Consider the following 27216-nt stretch of genomic DNA (forward strand, 5'->3'; position numbering starts at 1 on the left):
CAGAGAGACAAAACCGTACTATTATAACTAAGGTACGGGCAGCTTTAGAAGGGTCCGGATTACCTAAACGATTTTGGGGCGAAGCGGCCTATACGGTTACCTATTTACATAATAGGCTACCTATTAAAGGAAAAGATATAACTCCCGAGGAGCTCTATACCGGAAGAAAGCCTAGCGGAGAACACTTACGGGTATTCGGCTGCCTAGCCTATCCGTTTATTCCTAAAGAGAAAAGGAAAGACAAGCTAGAAAAGACGGCATTCCCGGGAATCTTCGTCGGATATACGAAGTCTACGAAACAGTATAGGATCTATAATCCTAAGACGGACGCTATCGGGATCTATACTAGCGTTAAATTCGACGAATCGACTAAGGGAAGTAGCCTACTATCCGGAGAAGAGCTACCTACCCTACGGCCTATTACGGACAACGACGACGGAGATATCGATATCCTAGATAAAGGAGAGTCTCGAGAAGTAGAGGAAGTAGAGGGAGACTCCGAAGCCGAAGATAATACTACGAAACCGCAAGACGAAGAAGACGGTTTAAATAAAAACGACGACGAAAGGTCTACTACTCCTACGGCTTCTACTACTACGGATTTAAACGAAGGGGAACTACGAAGGTCTACGAGGGTCCCTAAAGCACCTAAGAGACTAAGGGACGAAATAGGGCTAGCAGCTCTAAAAGTCGACTATCGAAAGGCTTTCGAAATACCTACCCCCGAGACCTATACGGAGGCTATTATCGGCCCTTACTCCCGACAGTAGAAAGACGCTATTAAAGAACACATCGAGTCCTTAACGGCTAACAATACCTACGAGATTGTCGACTATCCTAAGCCGAAGGACGGAAAAGGGCAAACAAACGTTATTACTCCGAAATGGGTTTTTAAAGTAAAAATACTACCGAACGGACAAATCGATAAATTTAAGGCGAGATTAGTAGGAAAGGGCTTTACGCAACGCTACGGAATCGATTACTTTGAGACGTTTTCTCCGGTAATACGTCTCGAAAGCCTACGCCTTCTCCTAGCTATCGCCGCTAGTAAAGGACTTGCTATATTCCAAATAGACGTAGTAAGTGCCTACCTACTAGGAGAACTAACGGAGGAAGTCTACCTAGCTATCCCGGAAGGCCTAGATGTTCCCGGAACTAATAAAGTACTTAAACTCCTAAAAGGAGTACCGGGACTAAAACAATCCGGACGGGTTTGGAATAAGACTATTACGGCCTTCTTTGAAGAATACGACCTCTACGCTATACCCGCGGATCAATCGGTCTTCGTTAATAGCGACTATACGCTAATAGTCGCGTTATACGTCGACGATCTTATTATACTAGCGAAGACAGAGGCGGAGGTTAAACCGCTAAAGGACGGGCTTATACAGAGGTTCGAAATGAAGGATCTAGGTCCCGCTAAGTTTATACTAGGCGTACGAATCGAGAGAGAGGCCGACGGATCTATACTACTAGATCAAAGGCACTATATCGAAAATACGCTTAGAGAAGAGGGCTTAGATCTAGACGAAACCTTCCGAGTATCGACTCCGGCAAACGGATATACGAATTTACTACCTATAACAAAGGACGAGGAGGTAGTAGACGTCCGGAGATACTAACGACTTATCGGAAAACTAAATTGGACCGTACGAGCTACGAGGCCGGATATATCTTTTCTAACGCAGAGACTAAGCCAATCTACGGTAAATCCGGCTAGGAGACACTACGACGGAGGTATCTACGGCCTTAGATACCTAGGGAACACTCGGGACTACTATATAAAGTATAGTCCTATCCCGAAGAACGAAAACAATACGAGTACTCTAGTTACTCGTCTACCGGTTATCTATACCGATTCGGATTACGCGGCGGACTCAACTAGGAAGTCAACGATGGGATATATATCCCTACTAGCCGGAGGACCTATATCTTAGTCTACTAAACTACAAAGGTCCGTAACGACTAGTACTACGGAAGCCGAATACTTAGCGCTATCCTACGCCGCAAAAGAAGCTATTTAGATCCGAAATTTCCTCGAGCAAGTCGGATACCTTACGGAAGACGACTATAAAGAACCTACGATTATCTACGGGGACAATAAGGCGGCTATCGCTTTAGTACGAAATCCGGAATTTCATTCTAGAACGAAACATATCGACGTAGCGGCACATTACGTACGAGAACTAGTCGAGGACAAGCTAGTCGATATAAAGTATATTCCGACAAAGGACTAACTCGCGGACTTCCTTACTAAGCCCCTAACAAAAGGGAAGTTCGAAGAAAACGTAAAAAGAGTCCTAGGGACAATAAAAACGATTAAGAAGGATTAGGACTTAGCTATTTGGTTTACGGCTAAATAGCTAAGTAGAGGGAGTGTTAGAATACTCGGGAATGTACGAGTCTAGTTAGATTTATAAGCAAGAGAAGGAGAAGGAAGTTGCGAGGTCATTCACTTACGGCTTAGTAATAGCTTGTGATTCTTGGCGCTAGGGTATATAAGTAGCTAGTGAGTCCTTTGTTCGAATAGCAAGCAATTCTATCGGTTTACCGCTTATCTACAACAGTCGATACGTTAATACTTAATATATTATCGATTCGACTTTGCTTCTAAGCAATCGACTTAGATAGTACTAAAGGCAAACAAGGTCCTATAAAAAGCGTTTTACCGCGAACTCTAAAAGATAAAAAACATAATTTCGGTATCTACGGGTCGATAAGCAATACCCGGATATAGTTCGATTATAGCGACTATAATACTACATCAGATCGTTACTCTATGGGCCAGCGAGAACTGGCATTGGTATATCCGTGATCTGGAAACTTTGCTCCAAGACAAATCCCGACGCCTTTTGACGATTTCTCTCGAGGAGGCCAGGAGTAGCAATTCTGGCTTTATTCCCTCTCCTCCGGGCAAAGGACCCCCCAAACGAAGTACAACTTTGCAATCTCTTGGACGACCATTCCGACGTGTAACGTCTTTCACCACGTCACGAGACGACTCCACCTTGGTTGCCAGCGAGGCAAGCTTGGTGCTTGAGCCAATACCAATCGAGAGTCCTGCTTTGCCCGTAGTCGCTGCGATCGACAGCTTCTCTTTCGTCGATCTGCAACGTCTCCAAAAGATGGAAGAGCAGGTGAACGAAGCACACCTCGTACTGAAGAATAATTCCAGGGTGATTGGAGAGCTGTCCAAAGCATATGGATCCTTACTCGACGCACGCGGTGCGGCAGTCCCAGTTGTGGACGAAAGCATATTCGCAATCGAAGAGTTTCAAAGGCAGCTTGCTGGAACGGTGCAAGACCTGATCATGCATCAGTCGCGACTTGAGGCGCTGCTGAAAATGTGTGCAGACCGTAAATCTCTGGTAAGTTTGGCAGCGTGATTGACAAATGACCGGATAAATCTGACGCAGTGCAGCTACAAGGTGCATTGCAGTTCCGAAGCATGCAATTGTCCCGCGCGCTCGCAGAGCGGACTCACCACTCTACCATCAACATGGAAGGTGTTACTGTACAGATGCACCGAATTGCTCGAAAGACTTTGGTCGAGACGGTCTCCATGCGCATTATCACGGTCGTAACACTTCTATTCCTTCCCGGAACATTCATCTCGGTATGTCGTTCCTCGCTGGGGCATGGGCACGCACTGACGTTTGATAGACACTGATGAGCACCCCGATCGTAAAGTTTCCAGACGGTGCAACTCGCTTCTCTCAACAAAATATCGGAACGGGTGCTCTAAAGCTATATCTGCTGGTCAGCCTACCATTGATGTGCCTCACGCTCGTCGCATGGGCTATCATGTATGTGCGTGAGAAGAACAGGACGAAGGAAGACATTCATGATGTACGCATGATCGAAGCGGGTGAAGGATTTTCCATACCCACAACCAGCACTACGAAGGGCCGTTGAGACCGGTCGGACGATGCTTGAGAGCGTGGAGTGATCGTGCTGATGTGCCTTCTACGCGGAGCAAGCCGCTATTGATAATGCTGGAGCGCCGACTGGGCACATGTGGCTCTGCATGATCACGGGTAGTCATATGCAGGCTTGCGTAGCTGCGGCTGGGCGGCCAATACTACAATACACCGGTCGCGATCTCGAGGCTAAGCGAAGTGCGTGCCGTGTCATAGCTTCGCACCTCTGCCTCCCGATGGTGTCCTTGTCGTCGTCTACATACTTTCGCTCCTACATTTGTACAGAAGAGGGCGACCGTCTTGTAGAACAGCGTAGACTGAGGCTCTTCGGCAAAATACGGTATACCAATGAAGCGGCCGCAGCCCACAGCCCATTCCCCTTGCATACAGCATACGCATCCTTACCCTTCGCATTCCGTGGTTCACATGCTCGGAGAAATTGCAAGCCATACCTCACTCCTGGACCTGCGGCGCCGGTGCTGGCCACGAGACGTCTAAACCAATCAGCGAAAGCACGACGGACGATTCGCTCGGCATCCAGGCAGTGCACATGAGGCGCCAACAATGTCAGGATCATCGCAGCCGGACCATGAACGCGACCTCCAAGCTCTCCTTCAGTGGATCAAGCGCAATACCGTCGAGTCTCATGATGTGACCACAGGCGCTGTCCAGCCTGGGGGAGAGTTCATACCTGCAGCCGCCGTCGAGGAATACCTGAGCGACGGAGGCACTTACGGCCGAACGAAGAGCATCCTCCGTAATGTCTTCTTCGGCAACCCAACCAAGATTGAGAAGACGGTGGCTGAAAAATGCCCTCGCATCCTTTGCATCCTGGCTGAGTTGGGTAGCGCCAACCTCATTTCTGAGTTCGTTCGATATCCCAACTTGCACGATAGGCGACTGCCATTCGACTCGCCTCGAGTGGCTCCCAAAAATTTCCCTGTATCGACCAAGGACCCGGACTTCTATGAAGCTTTCTACAAGAAGCAATGGAAGTACTTTGCCCCTGAGCTGTATCCCGAAATCCAGGCAGAATTGCTCGACGAATACGTGCTCCCGTTCGAAAGGCTGGAGCTCAAAGGAAAAGGCCATGACGCGTGGGTGTATCGAGCAACTGTCCACAAGATGCACGATAAGCTTGTATGCGAAATCTTTCATGCTTGGTGGATGATATGCTAACGACTGCAGACTGACCCAGTTCCGGCAAGCCATTGCTATGCCCTGAAAACTTTCAAGACCCAAGGCTCTGGCTCAGCTACGAGATATACCCGTGAAGTGTTGGCATTTGAGCATGTTACGAATTCCGGTAATCGGGATATGGTCGGGCTTATTGCTTGCCACAGCAGCTTCAAGTATCGAGACACTTTCAACATAATCCTGGAGTATGCAGATCACGGCAGTCTACAGGACTTCTTCGATGAATTTTCATCACCGACCTCTGGGGAGATGATGATCGACTTCTGGGAAAGCATGTTCGATACTGCCAGAGCAATGTACAGCATCCACGAGCACTTCCTTGGCACAGACTCGAATGGTAACCGTACGGATGTTCAAGGGTAAGTGAAGCTGCCAAAAACGTGGACGCAGAGCTGACGATTACGAGCTGGCATCACGACCTGAAACCCGCGAACATCCTAGTTACCAACAGCGACGGCCGGTTGAGCTATCCGTACTCTTTCAAAATCGCCGACTTAGGGCTATCCAGATTCAAGCATGTGATGGAAGGTGAACCAGAAGCCTCCGTAAAAGCTGCATTTGGAACTCGAACCTACGGTAATCCCAAAGCGAGAGCATTTAATTCAAAGCTCTAACGTTTTTCCAGGTGCACCGGAGTGCTATGCAATCTCCGAGCACACAATGCACGCGAGAAACGACGTCAAGCGGAGCACAGATGTATGGTCCCTCGGCTGCATTTACAGTGAAGCTGTGGTATGGGCTGTGAAAGGTCCAAAGCAGCTATCACAATACAGACGGGAACGAGGACTGGAAAACTCGTACCTTAAGACTGACTTCCGAGACGGTGCTTGCTTTCACGACGGTCAGAGAGTGCTGAAAGCTGTTGGCATTCAGCACGATGATCTTCGGCGGCATTTCATGGATCGCGACTTTATCACTGGCAAGGTTATTGACAACTTGATCATAGAGATGCTTGATCATCGCGCTGCTCGACGCCCGTCGGCAGATCAGCTTGTTGGAAAAGCTGAGAAGCAGATTGCACTTGCAAGGTCTGAGCATCTGAGGTTTGCCTTACCCACTCCGCCATCGAATGGGAAACGTCCATATCCAACGCCCTCTCAATCGCCGGGATCCGCTGCTTCGGACCCGCCAGCTGTTTTTGACAACAGGATAAGCGGCGGATCAACATATACCGACCACCACACAGTCCTGAACGAGGCCGGTAGAGTATTTCAAAGTCCAGATCATTCACGGGCGAACACTGTCTATCCGTATCCTAATGGTCTTGATATCGGGCCTATGCTCCCAAGTATTGCAGATCTACAGGAAGTCGGGAAGGGACCAAGTCATGGGCTCAATAGTCAAACACTCCCCGTCATCGCTGGACCTTCTACACATCATCCGCCACAACCGCCGCCTCCTCGACCACCACCTTTGATCACCCCGGCAAATCTTGCTCTCAAACATGGCAGAGCCGTCGAAGGTGAGGCTCAAATGACTTCGGGAGCACAAAACAAAAAGCAGCCAAAATCGGAGCTTCTAGAGTGCAGTCGAGATCAGGCCATGGCATATTACAACTCTAGGAAAGATAAGAAGCTTAGCGCTACACTTCCGCACCCTAACCTTCTAGACTTCCTAAGAGACCGGGACTATGTAAGACTATTACTAATAACGAGGTATGTAGTATAATAATAGCAATTATAGGTATTTATAGTCGACGATTCTAATTCTATAAAGCCGCACTAGAGCGATGCCGTCGAGCTAATTAAGTATATAGTATACATTACAAAAGACATAGACTAGAACAAAAAGCTCGAGCTAGCCTACCTTAGCAAAAGTCCCGGCGGCGACTTTAAATCCTCGAGGGACCTAGCAGATTATATTGCTAGCTATATTAGAAGAGGTCGGACAAGTCTTAACTAAACTTTCGACGACTACCTTCGCCGGTACCGCCGAAGTATCGAGAGGAGTAAGCGAAAATAGTTACCGTTCCCTAAAGTTGAAAAGTGCTCTATCTATATCTTTACTACAGGCATCCTAGACGGCGGCAACGATAAATAGGGCTATAACGCTATCAAAGTTGTCGTAGATAAGCTCGTCGCTTACAAACTTCCTCTAGACTAGATCGGAATTCAATTTATTAGCTTTAGTAGCAACAAGGGAGTATAGTTATTAATTGTTAATTGGATTAATTATATAATTACTTACAATTACATTGATTGTAAATATAATTGCTAAGTATGTAATTATAATTATAATTAGTTAATTACTCGGTGTTTCTTAGGGAGAGAATAGCAATACTACGGCGTATATAGATCCTACAAATTATCGTATTTCTACCTCTTTCCTTATACAATCTCGTACTAACGATAGGTTAGAAGCGTATAGAAGTAATCGAGGTAGGTAAATAGCGAATACTAGCGACTACTATAGCTAATCGTATAGCTATCGGATAGCGAGCCTAAATCGGAGGTTATAGATACCTTATTATCGCTACTGCCGCTGCCGCCGCTATAGACTTAGACTTAATTAGTAGATAATAAGCCGCCTATCGAGAAGTCGTCTATCGCTAACAGTATATCTAGCGCTTCTAATAAAGAACAAGAACAACCGGTTGCTAAGAGGCTTCGTTAGAACCCTAAGAAGACGGTAAAAGGTTAGGATTAGCTCGATTAATAGTATAAGGAAATAGGGGCTTAGTAGACGGTTATAGAAGGGTTGTTATAAGAGTCTCGCCTTATTCTAAAGGAATACGAAGGCGTAGAACACCGACTAATTGCGAAGAATACCGAGCTCGACGTCTTTACTAAGAAGTAAGAAGCCTTCGATAATTATATCCGCAAGAAGGGCAACTATATAGCCGTATATCTAACCGACTGTCGCTACGAGGTCTGTTGTAAGCGTATATAGAGGGTCGAAGAGAGGGCGAAGCACTTTAGATTTAGTAACCCCTATACTTGCTAGTCGTATATACTACGTATAGGCGAGGAATGCGAATTAAAGGTCGAGCTCGCTATATAACGTACTCGTAATGCCTTAGCTATTAAAGCTCTCGGAAAGGAGTATATTAGTAGTAGTAATAGTAGTATTAAGGGTATTATAAAGGATTAGAATAGTAGAATAGTAGGAATTATCGGTGTTCTAGTTGCCTGTTCCTATTAATTGTATTATTTAGGGTCTTTAAAGCCTAATAGGAGCCTCCGGAGTCTACTAACCGAGCGGCTTCGGCTCGCGCCTTAAACCTTAGTAAGCACTATTAAACTCAAATTTTCTAAACCTCTATTCTTTTATAACTTCTACTATTTCCTTACTATAGTAGAGACACGCAAAAACCCTAAGCCTTTATAGCGGCGCTTAGAAAACTTCCGTAAGAGCTAAGAAACACAACGGGAAACGTACGATAGACAACGGATACTATTTATACAAGATTCTAGCGATCTTAGCGACCTCGAAGATAATAAAGCCGGAGAGGTACTAAATCCTACGCTACTAAGTTAACTACTACCTCGACTAACACCTAACCTATTATTCCTTCCTATATAGTTATTATCGTCCTTAGTAATACCTATATAGCTAATACCGACCCCGACCCTATTAGAAAAAAGGAAAAGAGCGAGCAATAGGCGCGATCCGGAGTTATAGTCTTATTCGCGGCCTCTAAAGGATAAGGAGCCTAAGAGACTAAAGAACAGCCGCTATAAGGTGTTCTATTATAGACACTGTTTAGACAACGATCTAGAGCGCTTTTAGTTACAATCTAGCAACGCCGCTAAATACCTATTCTATAAGCATTAGATTATCGTTAGTCGTATAAAAGAGAAGGAAGACAATAGCAAGAAACAGATATAGCTTAACTTCTTGTCTATCTAGCGGAAGAACGAGGATATAGAGGCTTAGAAGACGATTAATATCCTTAAGAACGCTATCGATAAGAAGGCCTTCCGCTATACCCTCGCTCGCTTTACTATAGGACTTAGCATCTCTTATAACGCCCTTGTTTCTAAGGAGTTTAGAGACCTTATTCTAACGGCTAATCTATAAGCCGACTACGCACTTCTGCGCTCGTATACGTCGCTATATGCCTATATTCTTTACAACTTCGAGAGCTAGCGAGAACGAGTTAAATAGCGCCTTTTTAGTACTATAAGCTGTCTCTATTTTAGTACTAATACACAGAAGGCTTAATATAGCAAGAAGCACTTCTAAGCTATTAATTACTAGTATATAGACGAGAAGGGCAGGCTCGTTTAAGTACTATTAGATTTGCTACAACTTCCGGTCGGCTTATATATAGGTAACTTCCTCGCTTAGCTTATTATACCTTGCTTCTAGGTCTTTAGTATAACTAGCAAGATTAGCTAGTTAACTACTAACAATGCCTCTACTAATAGTACGCTCTATAAATCTATCGAGGGCTACATACGATAGGCTAGCTTTAACTACTAGAAGGACCGTTAACTCCGCTATATTAGCTACATTATTAATCGGATAATACAAGCCTTTATATTTGCTAAGGATAAGGAGTCTACTAAGAGTAAAGAGTTTAACTAGATAGTAATAGAGGATAGCGATACTATGTCTATTTCTAGGCAGTCAGACATAGACGTAGACTCCTCTACTAAACAAGGGCTATTACAACGGCTATTCGCACTCGCTAAGCTATTACGGACGAACGACAACTTTAACGTCTTTAAGGAGGTATATAAATCGTAGCCTTAACTGCCTCATTTAACACCTAAGATTCTAGGAGAGACGCGCTAGAATAGACAGCTTCTTATAACAGAAGAAGCCCTTTAAACAAGGCCAATTCTAAATAGCTTCTTCGATAGGATGCCGTATCTACGAGAGGCTTAGCTTACTAGCGACGAGTACTCGGTTCTATAGTATACTTATAACTTCCTTATGCCCTTTAAGGAGGTCACTCTTAAGCTATAAGGCTATACTATTATACTAGATATATATTAAGAAGCTATAGAATATATAAGAAGCTATCTTACTTAATTAGCCGAATATAACGTACGGCGTAAGCCTCTTGTCCGCTTAATCCGCCTTATAAGACAGCTATTTAATAAGTACTATAGTCTCAACTAACAGACAGCCGTCTATATAATAGTAGTACTTCTATATCTAACTCGTCGACTTGCCTAGCTTAAGAAGCGCTCGGAGGTAGATATTAAGACCTTATTAGACCTTAGGAGGTTGCTATAGAAAGACTATAATAGCCGCTATAGAAGCCCTTAGCCGTCTACTTCTAAAGGCAATTTAGAAGGTCTTACTACTCTCGAGCGATAGCAAATTGAGTTACAAACTAACCTAGTTGCTACTAACGAAGACCCCTTCGAGACCTTTATTTAAGCGATACCTACTATATTGCCTATTATAGGCAAGGACAGCAAGAACAGGCTAGTCTATATAACCGCTATTAAGTAGTAGCTACAACAACGACCTTTAAACCGAGCGCTCGTATAACTAGCTATTAATATATTGTTAGCCTTTAGTATATTAGCCGAGTTAGAACGGACCTTTAGTTAGAGCCGCCGCACTATATTATAGGAGCGCTCACAACTTAGTAGTAACTATATTCGGATAAGTGAGTGTTTAAAGAATTAGCTAAGAACAGGCCTCGTTATAGATATACTATTACAAGAGCTAGCATTATTAGAAGAGGCGGAAGACAACGACCTAGCGGCTAGATATAGTGTATCAATCGTTAACTACGCTAAGAGTATATAAATATACCTCCTTCTTAACTATAACGACTACTAGCACTAATTGTATAATTTGATTATATAGTTAATTACTTACAATTAGTTATAATTGTAATATTCGCTATATTATTGTAATTAATTAACAATTAACAACTATGCAAGGGAGGCATTTAGCGACTCAATGCGCTAGACTATCTTAAATATACTTTGAACCTTAGCCGGTAAGATTTTACGCTCTAATACCGTATTTTTTTTACTCCCGCTTACAATTCATTTATAGGGATATTATCGATACCGAACCTGCTAACGGAAATTTTTAGAAAATGCTTCTTAGAGCTATTAATCCTAAATTCGATAATAATGTTCCGGTTTCTGCTAAGGACACCTAAATAAAGCTTATCGGCCTATAATTCTTTAGGAGCGGTCTAGTTAATTGAACTTGCCTATTAATAATTATATAGTAAGCCTATAGCTAGCACAGGCCGCCGCATTAACACAGCTCGCCGATGAAGCCCTACGCCACTCTAGAACGATTCGTCTCGAATAGCCGGTTTGCCGGCTATACTAATGCGGTCCGTTCGAGCGGTCCCTAAATTCTTTATATATAATAGTATAGCACGGTCCGATGCGAGATAGGAGCTAGAGTTACGCACCGAGAATTAGATTGCTAACACTACCCGATAGTATATAGCTCTACTATTATACTTAAGATACCGAATAATAGATTATATATAATAGAGAAAGTATAAACGGGCAAAGGATCGCGAGGCTCTTAGCCGTAAGAGAAGAAGCGCTACTAACGCAGATTCTAACAGCTCGTACTGCGATACTAAAGAAGTTAGGCTAAATCGATAGGTAGTAAAATATTAACGAGTATAATAAGAAGAGCGAGTATCTAGTGCTAAAATATAGTAGGTATATATTAATTATTCTATATACTACTCTTACGCTCGATTATTAAAAAGCTTTATTATTAATATACTCGATATAACTATTAAATTTCTCTTATGTATTTTATAGCCTTAAAAGTTAAAGCTCTACTTCTTTCTATATTATAGTCTATCTTAGTAGCTAGCTTAAGCCTCCTCTTTACTAGCTACGAGCCTACGATTTCTTAAAGATTTTAGTTAAGCCCGTATTACCTTCTCTTATAAATAGGAAGTCGATCTCCTCTAAGCTAAGATTGCTTGTCTCTAGATAGCTATACTAAAGTTAGTAGATATATATAGCCCTCGTTCCGTATACTATACTTACTAAAAGTATATAAGAGGGACAAATGTAAAGTTTAGTACTATAAAGAGCAAGTATCCTTTCTATTAGAGATTATTAATCAAGGTCGGCGTGATTATAACTACGAAATAGTTCTATAGCTAGTTCGAAGAGATACTAATAGCACTGCCTTTTGCTCTCGCGTGAAGTTTCGCCGTAGCTCCAAAAATCAGCATATAAGTGAAGAAGAAGGCAATGCTGGCCTCGGAAGTCCTAGTCTGGAGTCCTTTAGAGTATGGCGGCGAGTGGTAGCTAAAGCTAGCCGACGAGAAGACTGAGGTTGCATGTGAGGCCAACATTTTCCTAGAGCGCGGAGGGAACGAAGTAGCTGCATCGGTTGGTAGAATCCAGAGAAGCGATAAAGCTAGACTTATACGACCAGGTTGATGCCTCCCATCTGGTTCATGAACTGCATGCCCCAAGCGAGGAGCACACGGCGACCAGTTTGAACATCATCCCGCTTGAAGATATCGCGCCATCGGTATTCGCCATGCTTGCGCTCGAGATCTAGAGCCGCAAGAATTTCATCCTGCATCTTTGAAACCTTCTCACCTTCTGCTCCCGTACCCCATACATCGCACATAACCTGCATGGCTTCCTCGTTCCGTCCTCTGGGGCATACGGCCATCTCGGAGACTCTGGCAAACCAAAGACAAGCACGATGACCAGAAGCGCAAAGACGATCTGGCATCCGATCGGCACCCGCCACGCGACACGGCCTGGCACAAAGCTCATACCGCAGTCGAAGAAATATGCGATCACAATCCCAACGCCCACAAAGAGCGGCTCCGAAGAAACGAGTCGATCGCGCTTGTCGGCATCGCATAGCTCGCTCTGGTACATGGGAACTGTGCTGGTCTCGATCCCCGTGCCAATGCCCGTGATGTATGGCGCGATGATGACCTGGGCGACGGAATAGGAAGTGCATTGGAGTAGGGCACCCACGATAATCCAGATCATGGCGAAGCCCATACAGAGGCGTCTGCCGAGTCGTTCGCCGATGAAGAATGTCAAGGTGCATCCTGAGAAGGCTCCGAGGTTGTAAACCGAGACAGTTCTTCCTTCTTCTGCACTGCCTGGATGGCCGAAGGTGTTCTTGAAATCCTCGTTTCCGACTGTACCGGAAAATACACCTCTAGTTCATTGATCCCCGTGAGCATCTTTTTTTTGGATCTGATCGTTTCCGCTTAAGTTGTGTTTCACTTGCTGGTTGTGGCCGAAGAGGACGAAGGCAAGCTGACATCCAAATGTGATTGCCTATGGCAAGCTTCTCTCCTACCTCCATTCAGGCGCCCCGCTTTGTAGGCTTGCATAGACCTTCCACCTAAATTTAGCACCTTCTACCTTCTACTCTGTCTCTACGTCCTTACATTATCTCTCCGCTAAGTATACTAATATATATCTAGCTTAGCGGTCTATACTAAGCCTATAGCGAAGCGCCTAAAAGAAAACCGTACGGCTCCTATATAACCGTCCGGTATACAAACGAGAATTCGAATTTATAGAAGCATAACTACATATTAGATAGACAAACCTAAAAAAGCTATTCTACGTAATAATACGATCTTTTAAAATAGCTATACAAAGTATACGTTAAAGTATTAAATTGAAGCTATAAATACGATCTTCTAAGATAGGTCTTCCGGTAACTGCGTTTGTTCTACCCTCCTTTGTATTACTTATATACAAACGGTATATAAAACGCTAAGTAAATTACGGGCGGACCCTTAGATTAACCGCCGCTCGTACCTCCGACTCTTAGAACATCTATATTCTTAACCCTTTGCCTTTATCTTACTATAGAGGGCTATATACTATTACTAGTATATATACACCTTCACTCGTAGTAATTCCTTTATCTAGTACGTTCTTAGACTCGACTAGGCCTAACGAAGGGTCTAGAGAGTCCTTTAGATACCTATAGAGTGTTTACCTTATCGTAGTTATATATTGAGGTGTTTCTAGTAGTGCAGCTAGCCGCCTAGCAATCCGGACAGCTATAGTCGAGTCGGCTTAGCAGAATAGCGAAAACTTAACGCGCTAACGTCGTATAGACTTTTTTAATAGGTAGAATAAAGCGCAATTAGTAGGGCTACAACCTCCGCTATTTAGAATGTCTTATATACGTTATAGTGTTATATTAGTGTTTAGTAGGCTAGTTTCGTACGGGTTTATATTAGGCTCGTAGGCGAAGAATTAGGTAGAGTGCTCGTAATTAGTTGTCGGTAAGTTCGGAAGCTAGCCCTAATTACTAATCTATTACGTACACTCGGTCGCAATATAATCCCTATTTATTACCTTTACGCAACTCAATTCTTTATACCTACGAGCCTAAATAGAGGTAGCTTCTCTCCGTACCGAAGAAATTGTACTTTAGCTTATACCTATCTTAAGAGCCGCTAAGCGTTAAGCCCTAGAAAGAAAAGCTAAGAGAGAAGAAGACTTACTATAAGACGATATACTTACTATTACCTCTCGCAAATAATACGGCGTATACTCCGTCGTTATACTAGTATATATAGCTATTAAATATAAATCTAAATACGAGGTTACTAAATATTCGAATATTTAGTAGATTTAGTCGGCAATTCGACGGTTATACTATAGCGTACGTAGATCTCTTTAATCGTGCGAAATTAGGTTGTTTATCGCTTGTTTCTTACTAAAAACTAAGCTCTTTCTATAGGCTCGGAGGATAGACCGCTTCGAGGTAGGTAGATAGAACTAAGGTATACGAAGGTCGCTAATTCTAGTAGGTTGCCGAGTCGCTAACGGCCTCTTAATACGAGGTTATTATACTATTACTATATTCTTTAATCTACCGCTTATCCGAGATATAAGCCTTCCTCGCTCTATAGGACTAGAGGCTTTAATAATAGCTAAAGAATATCCGCTCGGTCTATCTACCTCTTATAAATAATAATTAGGTAAACGATTACTAGGATAATTCGGACGATATTTCGTTTATCGAGTACGTAGAATAGGCGGACTTCGAGTAGTATATTAGGGAGGCGGAAAGAGAGGGCTTATAGTTGCCCTTTCGAAGGATTACGAGGAAGACAATAAAGAGCCTTATCTACGCGGCGGAGATCGTTAAAAGGGCTACTATCTATTAAGAGCGCATCGCTAATAGCCTTTAAAAGGTTTATAGGGGTATAGAGCGCAAAGGAAGGCCTATTCTTCTACTCGGTTCTCGTCGTTACTTCGAATTTAGGAAGAAACTATACTTCTACTTATTCGAGTATAGTTAGGGGCTAAAATCGTAGTGCTCGTAGCGGTAGATATACTTTAGGCGTCGAATAGATAGGGTACTATACCGATTAATCGATAGCGAGGCCGCTAGCGGCGGTAGTAAGGTTGTTATTATTAATTAGGTAGATAATTAGTCGAAGGTCTTTAGTATTCTAGTTTCCGTATCTGCCTCGAGTTTGCGTTATAAGGGTTACGCTAAGCCTAATTAGACTCGCTAACCTATATTCTTAGCTTTCGGATAGCTTTACCGAAAGCGGGCCGCACTTAGCCTCTAAAGTTAAATTTCTAAATCTGTTGCTTCTAATTACAACCTAACTATCTTCTTCCTTATAATAAAGATATAAGAAAATCGTATACCGACCTAACGAGCGCTCGAAAGTTTCCTAAATACCTAAGAATCCGAATAGGAAAGCTAGAAACTACGAAAACGTAAGCGTACGGATAGCGTAGACGAACTAGTACTAAATCCGACTCTAGACGAGCTTTAAGATACCTAGCAATCGATACCTTCTTTAGCCTTCCTTCTAACTCTAATACTAGCACTAAGGCCTATACTAGCACTAAGGCCTATACTACCGACACTCGCTTAGTAGAAGAAGCTACACTTTATAAAGAATAAGATAGACCTAGTATTATAGTCTTATACTCGAGATCCGTAGGATAGCGAGCCTACTCGTAATAGATACGGTTATAAATACTTCTACTATAAGCACTATCTAGTAGATAGTCCTAAGGCATAGAAATTAGTATCTAGCAACGTAGTACTAAGCAGACTACCTTCTTAAGACATATAGCATTGTTATCTATCTAGAAAAAGATCCGCTATAAGGCCGTATTAATATCGACAAAATATAGGCAGTAAGCGAGGGCAACGAGGCAAGGCGTACGGCTACTATTCTAAGGAATATAGCGGAAGCTAATATAGACAAATTTAGGTAGGCAATAGCTCGCTATACTATAGCATATAGTGTCGCTTATTCTTCCCTTGTTTCTAAGGCCTTTAAAGAGATAATATTAGCGGTTAATCTATATATAGATAAGGCTCTTTTAAAGTTATATACTTTAATAATAGTACGAGTATAGTATAACTTCGAGAACTAGCGAGAGAGGGTTAAAATAGCGCTTCTTAAGGCTATTAGTTGCCTCTATATTAGCACTAATATATAGAAGGCGCAATACGGCTATAAGCACTTCTAAGCGATTAACTGCTAGTATATTAATAAGTACGGCAAGCTTACTTAAGTCCTTCTTAACCTACCGCCGCTATAACGAGGCTCTTATACTAGCGACTTTATTGCTTAGCTATTAATCTCGTACTTTAAGACCTTCTTAATAGCTTATAAGCTTAGCTAGATAACTGCTAACAATGCCGCTAATAATAATACCCTCTGCGAGTCGATTAAGCTCTATATATATAAGAAGGGCTATATATACTAGACTAAGTAGAGCCGTCGTCTACGCTACTTTAGCTATATTATTAACCTTATTATACAAGCCTTTATGTTTGCTAAATCTATAGAAGTAGCAGAATTAGCCGATTAAAGAGCGCTCTAAGCACGGCAAGTGCTATTTAATAACTAAGCCGAGAGCGATAGCGACAAGGTCTCTATATCTAGGTAGTTAGATCTTAATATAGAGTGCTTTGCTAAGCAATCTCTACTATAGCGTCTCTACTAGCTAACTAAGGTCCTATAGCGAGAGAACGACTTCTATAACGCCTTTAAAGAATTAGCTAAGGTATAGCCGAAGCTGCCCTCTACCTATCCGAAGCCGCTAGGTAAGACTCGCTAGAATAGCTAGTTACTAATAATCGAGGAGGCCCTTTAAACAAGACCTATTCTTAACGCCTTGTTTATTAGTATGCTACAGATTAATAAGTACCGGCTTACCGAGTTAGACTAGCTTATTCTTAAAGAGATACGCCTATTCCTTACACTATTTAAGGAAGCGACTTAACGTTTATAGGGCTATAACGTTACCTTCGACTGCTTCTAAGAGACTATAGAATAGTTGCTTACCTATTTCGAGTGTACTAAGAAGCAGCATACTAAGCGAGAGGCTATAATAAAGGCTATTTACGTCTCTTAGTACCTATTTAATAAATACTATCGTCTAATCGACGATAGCGGCATCTACGTTACTATAATACTATTATATCTAACTCGCCGTAAGGCATAGCTTCGTAAGCGTTAGTCTAGTAGCAAGAAGAAGGACTAGTAGCTTATTAATAGTCTAGTAAAAGCAAGAGCCCTATAGAATAAATATTAAGTACGCTATAAGCCTACTTCTAAGGAGTCTACTTCTATAGCCGCTATAGAAGCTATAGGTTATTTAACGGACATAATAGCGTAGCAATAAGAGCTTAAGAACGACGTACTTACGACTAATATTAATTACTTCGAGTCCTTTATTACCGCTACGCCTATTAAGCTACTATAAGTTAGTACTAATAAGCGGATAAGCTAACTAATCTATATAAGTCTACTTAAATAGTAGTGCCTACCTATATAACGGACGGCCTATCTATTAAGATATTAATTAAATAGCTATCTAAATTAATAACGAGTTAAAGAAGAAAGAGAGAGAGGCTCTCTCGCGGGAGAGGCTTTTATCTACTCGGCGGATGCCTTAGGCATTAAGTTATATAACCTTTAGTTACGTAACCTCGAATTGTATATACAAGACGCTAAGATCGTAATAGCACTCCCTCTTTTCGTAGGCGACGTCTACGGCGCTTTATCTACTCGTTACTTATATAGTATTACGATTATAGCGACTAATAATAGTACGCTCGGTCGTATTAATATCGCTAAGTTAATAATACGTAGTTACGGCTTACGCGGGTAGCGCTTATAATAGTCCTTTACTACTTCTTACGTATTAGTAGCGTTCTCGGCGGCTTCCTATATCGGTTTATTATATCTAATCTATTTTACTTTATACTATATATTATCTCCTTTGCCTTTTATATCTAGTATTCTTTCTACCTCCTACTCCTTATTACCGTCGATAACTAGCGGCGGCGGTAGCTCGTATCGTTAACTAGGTATACCTATTTTAGGTACTAGTATAAGTAACGAAGTATAGAAGACGTTATAGATATATATTAAATTAGGTAGCTTTAGTTAATACGCGTAGGGCGATATTACCTTAGTAATCTTATATAGTCCTAAGTTCTTAACGTCGAGTTTAATATTAGGTCGATCCGTACTTATACCTTTAAGCGATAGAAAGACTTTATTACTAATACGATAGGTAGGAGTAGGTCGGCGGTATTAGTTAGTCGAGTCTTCTATACGAGACTACTAATACCGTATCTATTCGATAAGATATATTTCGAGGCTCTATAGGTAATCGATCTAGACTTAAGTATTATTATCTAATAGTAAATCTTCTTCTAGTAGGGTTAAAGGTTTACTTCTAAGACGAGGATTGTAACTATAGCTAGCTTAAAACAGTAATAATCCGGTAGTTTCGAAGGGTACGTTATTTATTACGAATTCGGCGATAGGGAGCTAGAGGCTCTAGTCGTCTTACTCGTAGTTTATATATAATCGGAGATATCTTTCGATAACTTTATTTAAGCGTTTAGTTTATTTATTAGTCTATAGATAACGAGCGGTCGATAGGTTACGCTTAATACGTAGGCGCTTATATAAGTAGTTCTAGAATTTAGAAATAAACTATATACTACGGTCGGAAGTAATAGTATTTAGAAGACTATAAAGCTTCTAAATATAGGTAAGGTAGGTATCTACTACTATTTAAGCGTTCGAGCGTCCTTCCTTATATATAAATAGAATAAGGTATTATATCTTAGTTAGTCGATCGACGACGATAAAAATCGAGTTATAACTAGAACTATTAGAAAGACTAGTAATAAAGTCTATTATTACGCTTTTCTATCGAGTAGTCGATATAGATAGAGGCCGAAGAAGTCCTTATTTAGCTTATCTTAAGGATTTAGTCTAGAGGTAGGTATAGTAGGTACTAATATATCGTTCGACGTTCTTATATATTTATAGCTAGTAGTAGCTATAGCTAATAAGATAGAACGTCTTTATAATACTAGGATAGCTAGTAGTAAAATAGTCGTAGTATATATAGATAATATTAGTATAGAGCGACTTATCCGTTTCCTTAGCTTCTAGTATATAAAGATAGTCGTAGTAGAATAGGAAGTTATTATTTTTAATCTTATAGTTTAAGGGAGATAATAGGAGATTATTAAAAGAGTCCGCTTTACTACGAAGATATCCTTTTACTTACTAAAAGAGAGTATCCTTAATCGAAGTATCGCGAATTCGCTTAGTAATATTCTCGGCGTCGATAAAGGTCTCGGCGCTAAGAGTTTCTATAGTAAATATAACCGTACTATTACTCGTAGTATTAATACAGGCTTTCGTAAATTAAGGTTCGTCGTAACCCTTACCCTAACCCTAACCCTAAGGGTTATCGTCGTAAAAAACGTAAAAGTCGTAAAATTGTCTGTTTCTTCGAGAATTGCAATTATTTACCTTAGGGTTACGTAACTCTAACCCTAACCCTAACCCTAACCCTAAGGAGAAGATTTTATATACGGCGGATTAGAGGCCTATAGCTAGGTTATATAGCTTTAATACGAGCTAATAGTTGTATTTAATATATAGGTTCTTAGCTAATAAAGGTAGGTCGGTAGAGCGGTATATAAGCGAGTTCGGCTTAGCTCCTTATCTACTAAGATAGTATATAATCTCGAAATTAAACCTACTAAGGAATTTACTCTAGCGAGCTTAGCGGCGATTAAGTTACTTAGTAGATATATAGAACTATAGATTGCGGTAATCGGTAATAACTCGGATAGGCTCCTCGTTAGAGTAGTAACTCTCTAATTCGGATCTCTATAATTTAAAGGCTTTAATAATAGCGAGAAGCTCTTTATCGTAGATCTCGTAGTTATATTTAGTAGGCGTTATCTTCTTCGAGAAGTAAGTAACGGGTTTCTATACGCTATCGGTATATAGTTAAGATATAATACCGGTAGTAATATAATTAGAAGTATTAGTCTCGATTATTACGGATAGGTCTAGGTTATAATAAGCTAATACCGGTATAGAGATAAATATAGCTTTAAGTCGTTCGAAGGAGTCTTAGTAGGCTATCGTCTATATAAAGGGCGTATCTTTATATATTAGTAGGACTATAGGCTTAATAATATATACGAAGTCGCGGATAAAGCGTTAATAGAAGTTTATAAAGCTAAAGAAGGACTATATATCTTTAATATTAGTAGGAATAGGCTAGTCGCGTACGGCTTCGATCTTCTTATCGTCTATATAGATACTATCGGTACTAATAACGAGGCCTAGGTACTTAACTATTATTACTTTAAACTCTAACTTTAATATATCGGCTTATAGGCCGGCTTTAAGGAGTGCGTCTATTACTTAGCGAACGTAATAGCGATATTCTTCGATTAAATTAGAGTAGATAAGTATATTATCTAGATATATAGTATAGAATACGTCGAGGAAGGGTTAGAGAGCGTTATTAATATATTACTTAAAGGTTAATAGCGCGTTATAAAGCCCGAATAGTATAACCTTATATTCGAAGAGACTATAATAGGTACGGAAGGCTATTTTCTACTCGTAGCCTAGTTCGATACGAAGTTAATTAAAGGCCGAGATAATATCGAGTTTAGTATATATAACTACTTTACTTAATCGATTAAGTATCTCTTAAATAAGAGGGATAGGGTATCTATTCTTTACTATAATCTCGTTTAGCTTACGATAGTCTATATAGAACCGTAAACCTCTACCGGATTTCTTAATAAATAGTACTAGCGAAGAGTACTATAAGGTTAATACTTAAATAAAGCCCTTATCGAGGTTGTCTTTTAAATAGTTATATAGGACCTCTAATTCCTCGTACGATATACTATAGAGCGGGCTATACGTCGTTTCCTTACCTTTAATAATATCGATACGGTAGTTCTATCTAGGTCGGTATAGTAGTAACTTCTTCGTATCCTCCTACGAGAATAATATTAGCCTACCGTAATAGTACTAAGGGACTTTATCGGCCGGGTTAATATACTTCTTCTTAGCTATTTCTTTTTCTATATCCCGTAACGACGCAGCGAATACGAATAACTCCTTCTTCTTTATTTACTAGTCGAAGACCTATACGCTTACTAGAGCTATAGTTATACCGGTAATATAGATAAGCAGTAGTAATAAGCGTTTCCGTACTAGTCGAGGTAGCGGAATTAGCGGAGGTAAGGGCGGAGATAAGAACTAAGTTAATACCGATCGGCGCGTAGGACAATCGCGCTATAAGTAGTACTTTCGTATCGAGTCGATAAGCTTTACTATATCGGTATCGTCCGATAGGTTATAAGCTAGTTATTATTAATAGTACTACGTTACTATAGGTTCGGCGTAAGCTAGTATATTATTATCTTCGCGGTCGGATAAGCCGTAGGCGCGAACGATAGTATACGAGTTATTATAATATTCCTTATAGTAATCGGAGTTAAACTGTACTCGGTTAAGCTTCTAGTCGATACGAGGGTTATATTTATTAAGCTACGGACGGCCGAGGATAATAGGATAATATCCTAATATAGTAAGGTAGTAAAGGACGGAAACTAATACTACTACTACTACTTATAGTAATAGTATAGGCTACCGAGGGTAATATAACCTATAGCAATATAGGCAGCTATATTTAGCAAGATAGGATAACGAGACTATCGCTTAGGCTAATAACTAGAGCCCTATAATATAGGCATTATAGAAGTGTAATATAAACAATATACTATACGAGGTTAATAATCTATCTACTCTATAGAAGGAGGCCTCTTGTATAGGCTTAAAACTAGCCTATAGGTATAGGGCCGGTTACTAGCTAATATCCCTCCCTTTCTTCGTATCTAACTAGACACGCTTTATATTACGCGCTTAAAACAAACATATATGCATCCTTAGCGCTCTTAGCTAAGGCTATCTTTAGAACCCCGTAATAATACCCCTAGGGCAGTATTAATCCTAGATACTGTAATTATATAAAAACAACTTCCTAAGCAATACTATATAGACTTACTGTTGCTTTAACGCGCCGTAATCCTTACTAGTAATAACCTTATCTACTAGTCGGCTTTCGAAATCTCCTCCGTATACGTTAAAGCTATTAGTACCGAAGTACTATCCCTTATAGAGAGCTTAATTAACGAGGAGGTTAGTAGCCTTTTCCTTCGTAGTATTCTCCTAATTATATAGATATTCCTTAAGTCCCTCGCTATCGAGCTAGAGGATCTATTTAACTTCGTTCTAAACAACGTAACTTAACTAAGGAATCCTACTAACTAGGGCGTCGGAGATATAGCCGAGGCCTTCGACTAAGATAGCCGTAGGGAAAGCGAATAGTACGAAGGAGCTAGAGGCTAGGAGGGCGGTTAGATTGCGGTGCGCTTTAGCAACCTAAGAGACTATTAAGTTCTTATAGCCCTCAACCTTAGTGCCGTTAATAATACGAGAGTAGCCTAGGTTAATTAATATACGGTTACTCTTAGTCTTTAGATTACTATATAGTAGGTATAGTATCTAGGTAGAGACCTCGTACTCCTTTAGAGGGTTAAGGATCTACTCCGCTTTGCGCCCCTTACTATTAGGCTAACTATCGAATATATAGTCGAGGTCGTCGTCGGTAAGGTACTTGTTAGTAAGCTTACCGATCTTACTTAGTAGGACTAGGCTACGAGCCTTAAGCTTCTTAACCTAGCCCGTAAAAACCTCGGGCTAACACACACCTTCGATAATAGTAGAGTAGCTAGTCTTATCCTTAGACATAAGGCAGACCTTAATGCGTAGGCAACTAGTACCCTTGCTAGCTACGAGCTTAACTATATCTTATCCGAGACAAGCAGACTCCTTAGAAGGACAGTTTTTACAAGTACCGCTAACCTTAAAGAACTTAGTAGGCCTAGGGACGGAGATAAGCTTATATACGTAATTAGGTCGAAGGGCGATAGCTAAGAGCTATAGGGTAGGGTACTAGCGGACGATTTAGTTGCTTATACTATAAGTTTAAAGGGCATTACGGCCTTCTTGCTTAGACTTAGGCATTATACGTATATACTAAAGGTACATTTTAAACTCCTTCTATATTAGATCGATAAGAAAGGGAAGATATACTCTACGAGGCTCTTATAACTAACTAAAGACTTAAGGGAAGATAGTATTACTAGTCTAGCGAAAGCGGTCGAAGGAGGTGCCTTAGCTAAGGATACCGGTAACGAACTTGCTCTAGCGATCCGTTAGCGTAAGAGCGCGAGTAATAGTACTAGTAGGGTTAAACGCGTAGAGTCCTAGAGATATTAGGGCGGCAATAGGGCGTCTAGGAAACTAGTTAGTATAGGCCTAATTAGCCTTAAGGGCAGCGAAGGCATCTTAATTAGCGACATTACGTCTAATCTTTAATAGGCGGCTAATAAGGATACTCGTCTTAGCACTAGTATAAAGACTATACGCCTTAGCGGCCTTCTTAATATAGCTAGCATATATAGTAAACGGATCTTCGCCTAGCTTGCTAAGGTCGTCGTACTACTAATAGATAGATAGGGCGATAGATGCTTTGCCTATATCGGCCTTATAAACTATATCGATCTCGGTAATAAGATATACGATAGAGTTACCCTTATAGGAACTATAGATGTTCTTAGTTAATAGCATCGGCGAGAGGCCTCTATACCTACGCTTACTAAAGGAACCTTCGGAAGAAATACTATCTTCTAGTAGCGCATTTAGTATATTAATATCCGAGTTACTATAGTTAGTACTAGAAGGTATAGTAGACTTCTTAGCGGCCTTCTAGAATGCCTAGCGAGCCTATAACGCCTTCTAACGCGCTGCTTCTACCTTAGCGCGCTTATCTTAAACTTCTTAAGGGACCTTACGGTTACGGGTTAAGCGGCGATCTTATACCTATATCTCTATAGCGAGCGCTAGACTAGTAGCTATATCGGCTTCCGTCTTAAGGCGAAGGACCTTGCGTTCGAGAATATCTATAATAGGAGCCTCTTAACCCTTAATAATAAAGCCTATACTATTAATACGATAGCCCTTCTCTTTTAGTAGATCTTTAGTAGACTAGGCGTTAAGATCTACCTCGGTAATAGCGTCCTTATACCGCTTCTAGTAGGCTATCGTAAAGTCGTTAAGTACGAAGGTTAAGTTAACTAATTGCTTACCGTACTTCTTACTAGTAGTAGAGACTCGATAGATTATAGTGCGGGAAAGGTACTTTACTTCCTTACGACGGACCGGATGCTTGTTAACGAACGACGCAACCTGCTTAGTACGCTCTTGTCTATCGTAGGCGAAGTTAATAAGGCTCTTTAGGAGACTACTCGGACCTCCCTACTACTTAAAGGCTTAATTGAGGTTCGTAAAGCGTATACGAATCGTAGTGCCTGCTATCTCGAGGCTATAGACGATAGGAAAGGCTTAATAAAGCTCTATATCCTAAAGAACGTCTCGCTTAAAGATGCGCTCGCTAATATCCTAGCGTAAGTTATTTATACCGTACGATACTAAGATAGTAGCCTTCTTAATGTTTCGATCGATAACGCGTAGTAAAGTACGAGCGGTCTTAATCTTCTTTTAGGGGTCGTCGATAGCAGTAACGATCTAGAAACAGTGCTCGAGGCTAGTTATAGCGACTAAGGCGCTATCGGAGGGGGCTTCGATTAGGACTAGTACGCCTAGGTTTAGGGCTTGTAGGTTGTTACTACTACTAGCGCCTAGCGGATTTAGGGCGCCGGAAGATATCTTAGTCGACTAGAGCGGAAAGGAGTTAGTAACGAGCTTGCAAAAACGTTCGTAGCTTGTTAATAATAATTAAAGGGTTTAGATAGAAGAAGGGGGGGGGGGGGGGGGGTAGGCGGTAGTAAGTTAGTTAGTATTTAAGTAGAAGAAAGAGCTTAGAAAGCTCGCCTTAAATAGGGTACGAAGGTAGCGTAGTCCGTATATTCCGGTAAAGCAAACGGATAACGATTATATATAGACCCTAAAAAGTAAAGCTATATACGAGACTCCTTTGTTAGTAGGGTAGGCTAAAGTTTAATAATCGATCTAGCTAATTGCTAGTAGCGACTACGCGCCTTTATTAACCTCTAGCTTTCGTAGATTCTCGCGCACTCGAAATGTAACTAGCTAGTTCGAGCACCTAGTAGTAATCTATAGTAGTAAGGCTAGCGGGACTAATAATACCCCTAGGGTAGTATTAGCTTTTCTCTAGAGATACTCGGTAACTAGGAGCAAATCGCCTAGGCCTAGCGTAGCTTATATTAGCCTATAGCACTATCGTTATAGATATAGCATTACCTTTTATAGTAGTAAGCATATAAACGTAGCCCGTACGTTCTTCTTTCTTCTAGATACTAAGCTTAGCGGCCTAAGGTCCCTATTCTTAGAGGCTATAGGCCTAGGTTGCTACGTCTATCTAAGAGCTAGGAAGGGAGAGGGATCCTCCCTTTCTTAGTATCCTACGTAACTAATACTAATTAGGGTAGGAACAATCTTCTCTAGCGGAGTATCTTGTTATCGTTGCTACCTAAAGGCGGTTGCTAGAGACTAGGAAACTAGAGGGAAGTAGTCCTAGAAGGGCGGGAGGTTAGGTTCGGCTAGCTTCCGAATACTATCCCCGGGGTATTATTCGGAAGTCATTCCTCGTATAGTTCTTTCTAAGGAAAAACAAAAAGAGTAAAGCTATAGCAATATTAATCGAAGGCAAAAGACAAAAGAGTAAAACAATAGACAAGGTAAAGCAAAGGAGGGCAATAACTAAGAGTATTAACATCTATAGGAACAGGTAGTAAGGACTAAAGCTAAAGGGCAGCGCTCTATATTAATAGCGCGGAGAATAGTTAATAGAGGCAAGGAAAGCAACGTAGTAGAGGCAGGAAAGGATACACGATTATTTAGTCTCGGGGTCGTCTAGCTATAATTCTAGGCGGTCTTTATCGCTAGACTAGTTAGGTTCCTCTCCGTTAGAGTTAGATAGCTAGAAGTCTAGTTTACTATTAGAATCGGAATTAATATCGGAAACGCTCTATATATAGTTAATCCGTATATAACCCTCCCTTTGTTTTTAAGTTATTCCTAATAGCTTACTAAGACGAATCTAGGGATAGGTATAGTCCTTAGGTAGAACAGGATCTATAATAGCGGTAGGATCCTCCTCCCGATAGGCATCTAAGGACGGTAGAGGGTCTATAGAGGCACTAACCTCCTCCTCGGTCGGCGGAGGGTAGGTAGGTTCTCGTAACTTAACGATCTTCTTTAGATTAGCCCGAGGGTAAGTATGCTTTAAGGTAGCACTATCTAGCTCCTAAAGAAGGTATACGGAACCCGAGTAAAGGACCTCCTTTACTCTATAAGGACCCTTCTACTTAAAGGCTAGCTTATAGAAGTAACTATACTCTAGTTCGGACCGGTATAGAAGGACTATATCGCTAACCTTTAGAGGTTCCTAATTAACAGTATTATAGTTATTAAAATACTGCTTAGCCTTTTCCCGCAGCCGACGCTATCGAGTAAGACCCTCTTAAGAAGTCGTAGTTATATCCTTAAGAGCCTTAGCTCGTAGGGCTAGAAGATCTACCCTAGTACGAATAGACCCCTAATCGTAAACGCCGTACGTACGATAGGACAATTTAATAGGAAGAACGGCGTCCCTCCTAATTATAAGCTCCGCTAGTATAAGTCTAGTCGTATCGATAATAGTAGTTCGGTCCGCCTAGAGAAGGGCTAGGACGCGGGTAGAGATAGGAACTAACCTATCGCTACTATTAGTTATCTTAGATAGGGCATTAATTAACGACCGATAGCCGCGCTTAATAATAG

At 41.2% G+C, this 27216-nt stretch overlaps 3 protein-coding genes across 3 annotated transcripts; 2 read left to right on the forward strand and 1 right to left on the reverse strand.

The window, feature by feature from the left end:
- Nucleotides 1–3125: 3125 nt before the first annotated feature.
- Nucleotides 3126–3915, forward strand: MYCFIDRAFT_83727 (uncharacterized protein; the record flags this gene model as incomplete). Its single annotated transcript, XM_007932983.1, has 3 exons — nucleotides 3126–3368; nucleotides 3422–3616; nucleotides 3691–3915. The coding sequence occupies 3 exons, from the start codon at nucleotides 3126–3128 to the stop codon at nucleotides 3913–3915; spliced, it is 663 nt and encodes a 220-aa protein (XP_007931174.1).
- Nucleotides 3916–4281: 366 nt separating this feature from the next.
- On the forward strand, nucleotides 4282–7137 carry MYCFIDRAFT_216798 (uncharacterized protein; the record flags this gene model as incomplete). Its single annotated transcript, XM_007932984.1, has 7 exons — nucleotides 4282–5060; nucleotides 5157–5476; nucleotides 5626–5693; nucleotides 5743–6145; nucleotides 6266–6579; nucleotides 6986–7065; nucleotides 7129–7137. The coding sequence occupies exons 1-7, from the start codon at nucleotides 4485–4487 to the stop codon at nucleotides 7135–7137; spliced, it is 1770 nt and encodes a 589-aa protein (XP_007931175.1). The 5' UTR covers nucleotides 4282–4484.
- Nucleotides 7138–12443: 5306 nt separating this feature from the next.
- On the reverse strand, nucleotides 12444–13386 carry MYCFIDRAFT_179012 (uncharacterized protein; the record flags this gene model as incomplete). Its single annotated transcript, XM_007932985.1, has 4 exons — nucleotides 12444–12684; nucleotides 12711–13168; nucleotides 13207–13246; nucleotides 13277–13386. 4 exons carry the CDS (start codon nucleotides 13384–13386, stop codon nucleotides 12444–12446), a joined length of 849 nt encoding a protein of 282 aa, XP_007931176.1.
- Nucleotides 13387–27216: the final 13830 nt, after the last annotated feature.

The sequence above is a fragment of the Pseudocercospora fijiensis genome (genome assembly GCF_000340215.1).
Source record: "Pseudocercospora fijiensis CIRAD86 unplaced genomic scaffold MYCFIscaffold_9, whole genome shotgun sequence".
In the NCBI taxonomy this organism is placed as follows: Eukaryota; Fungi; Ascomycota; class Dothideomycetes; order Mycosphaerellales; family Mycosphaerellaceae; genus Pseudocercospora; species Pseudocercospora fijiensis.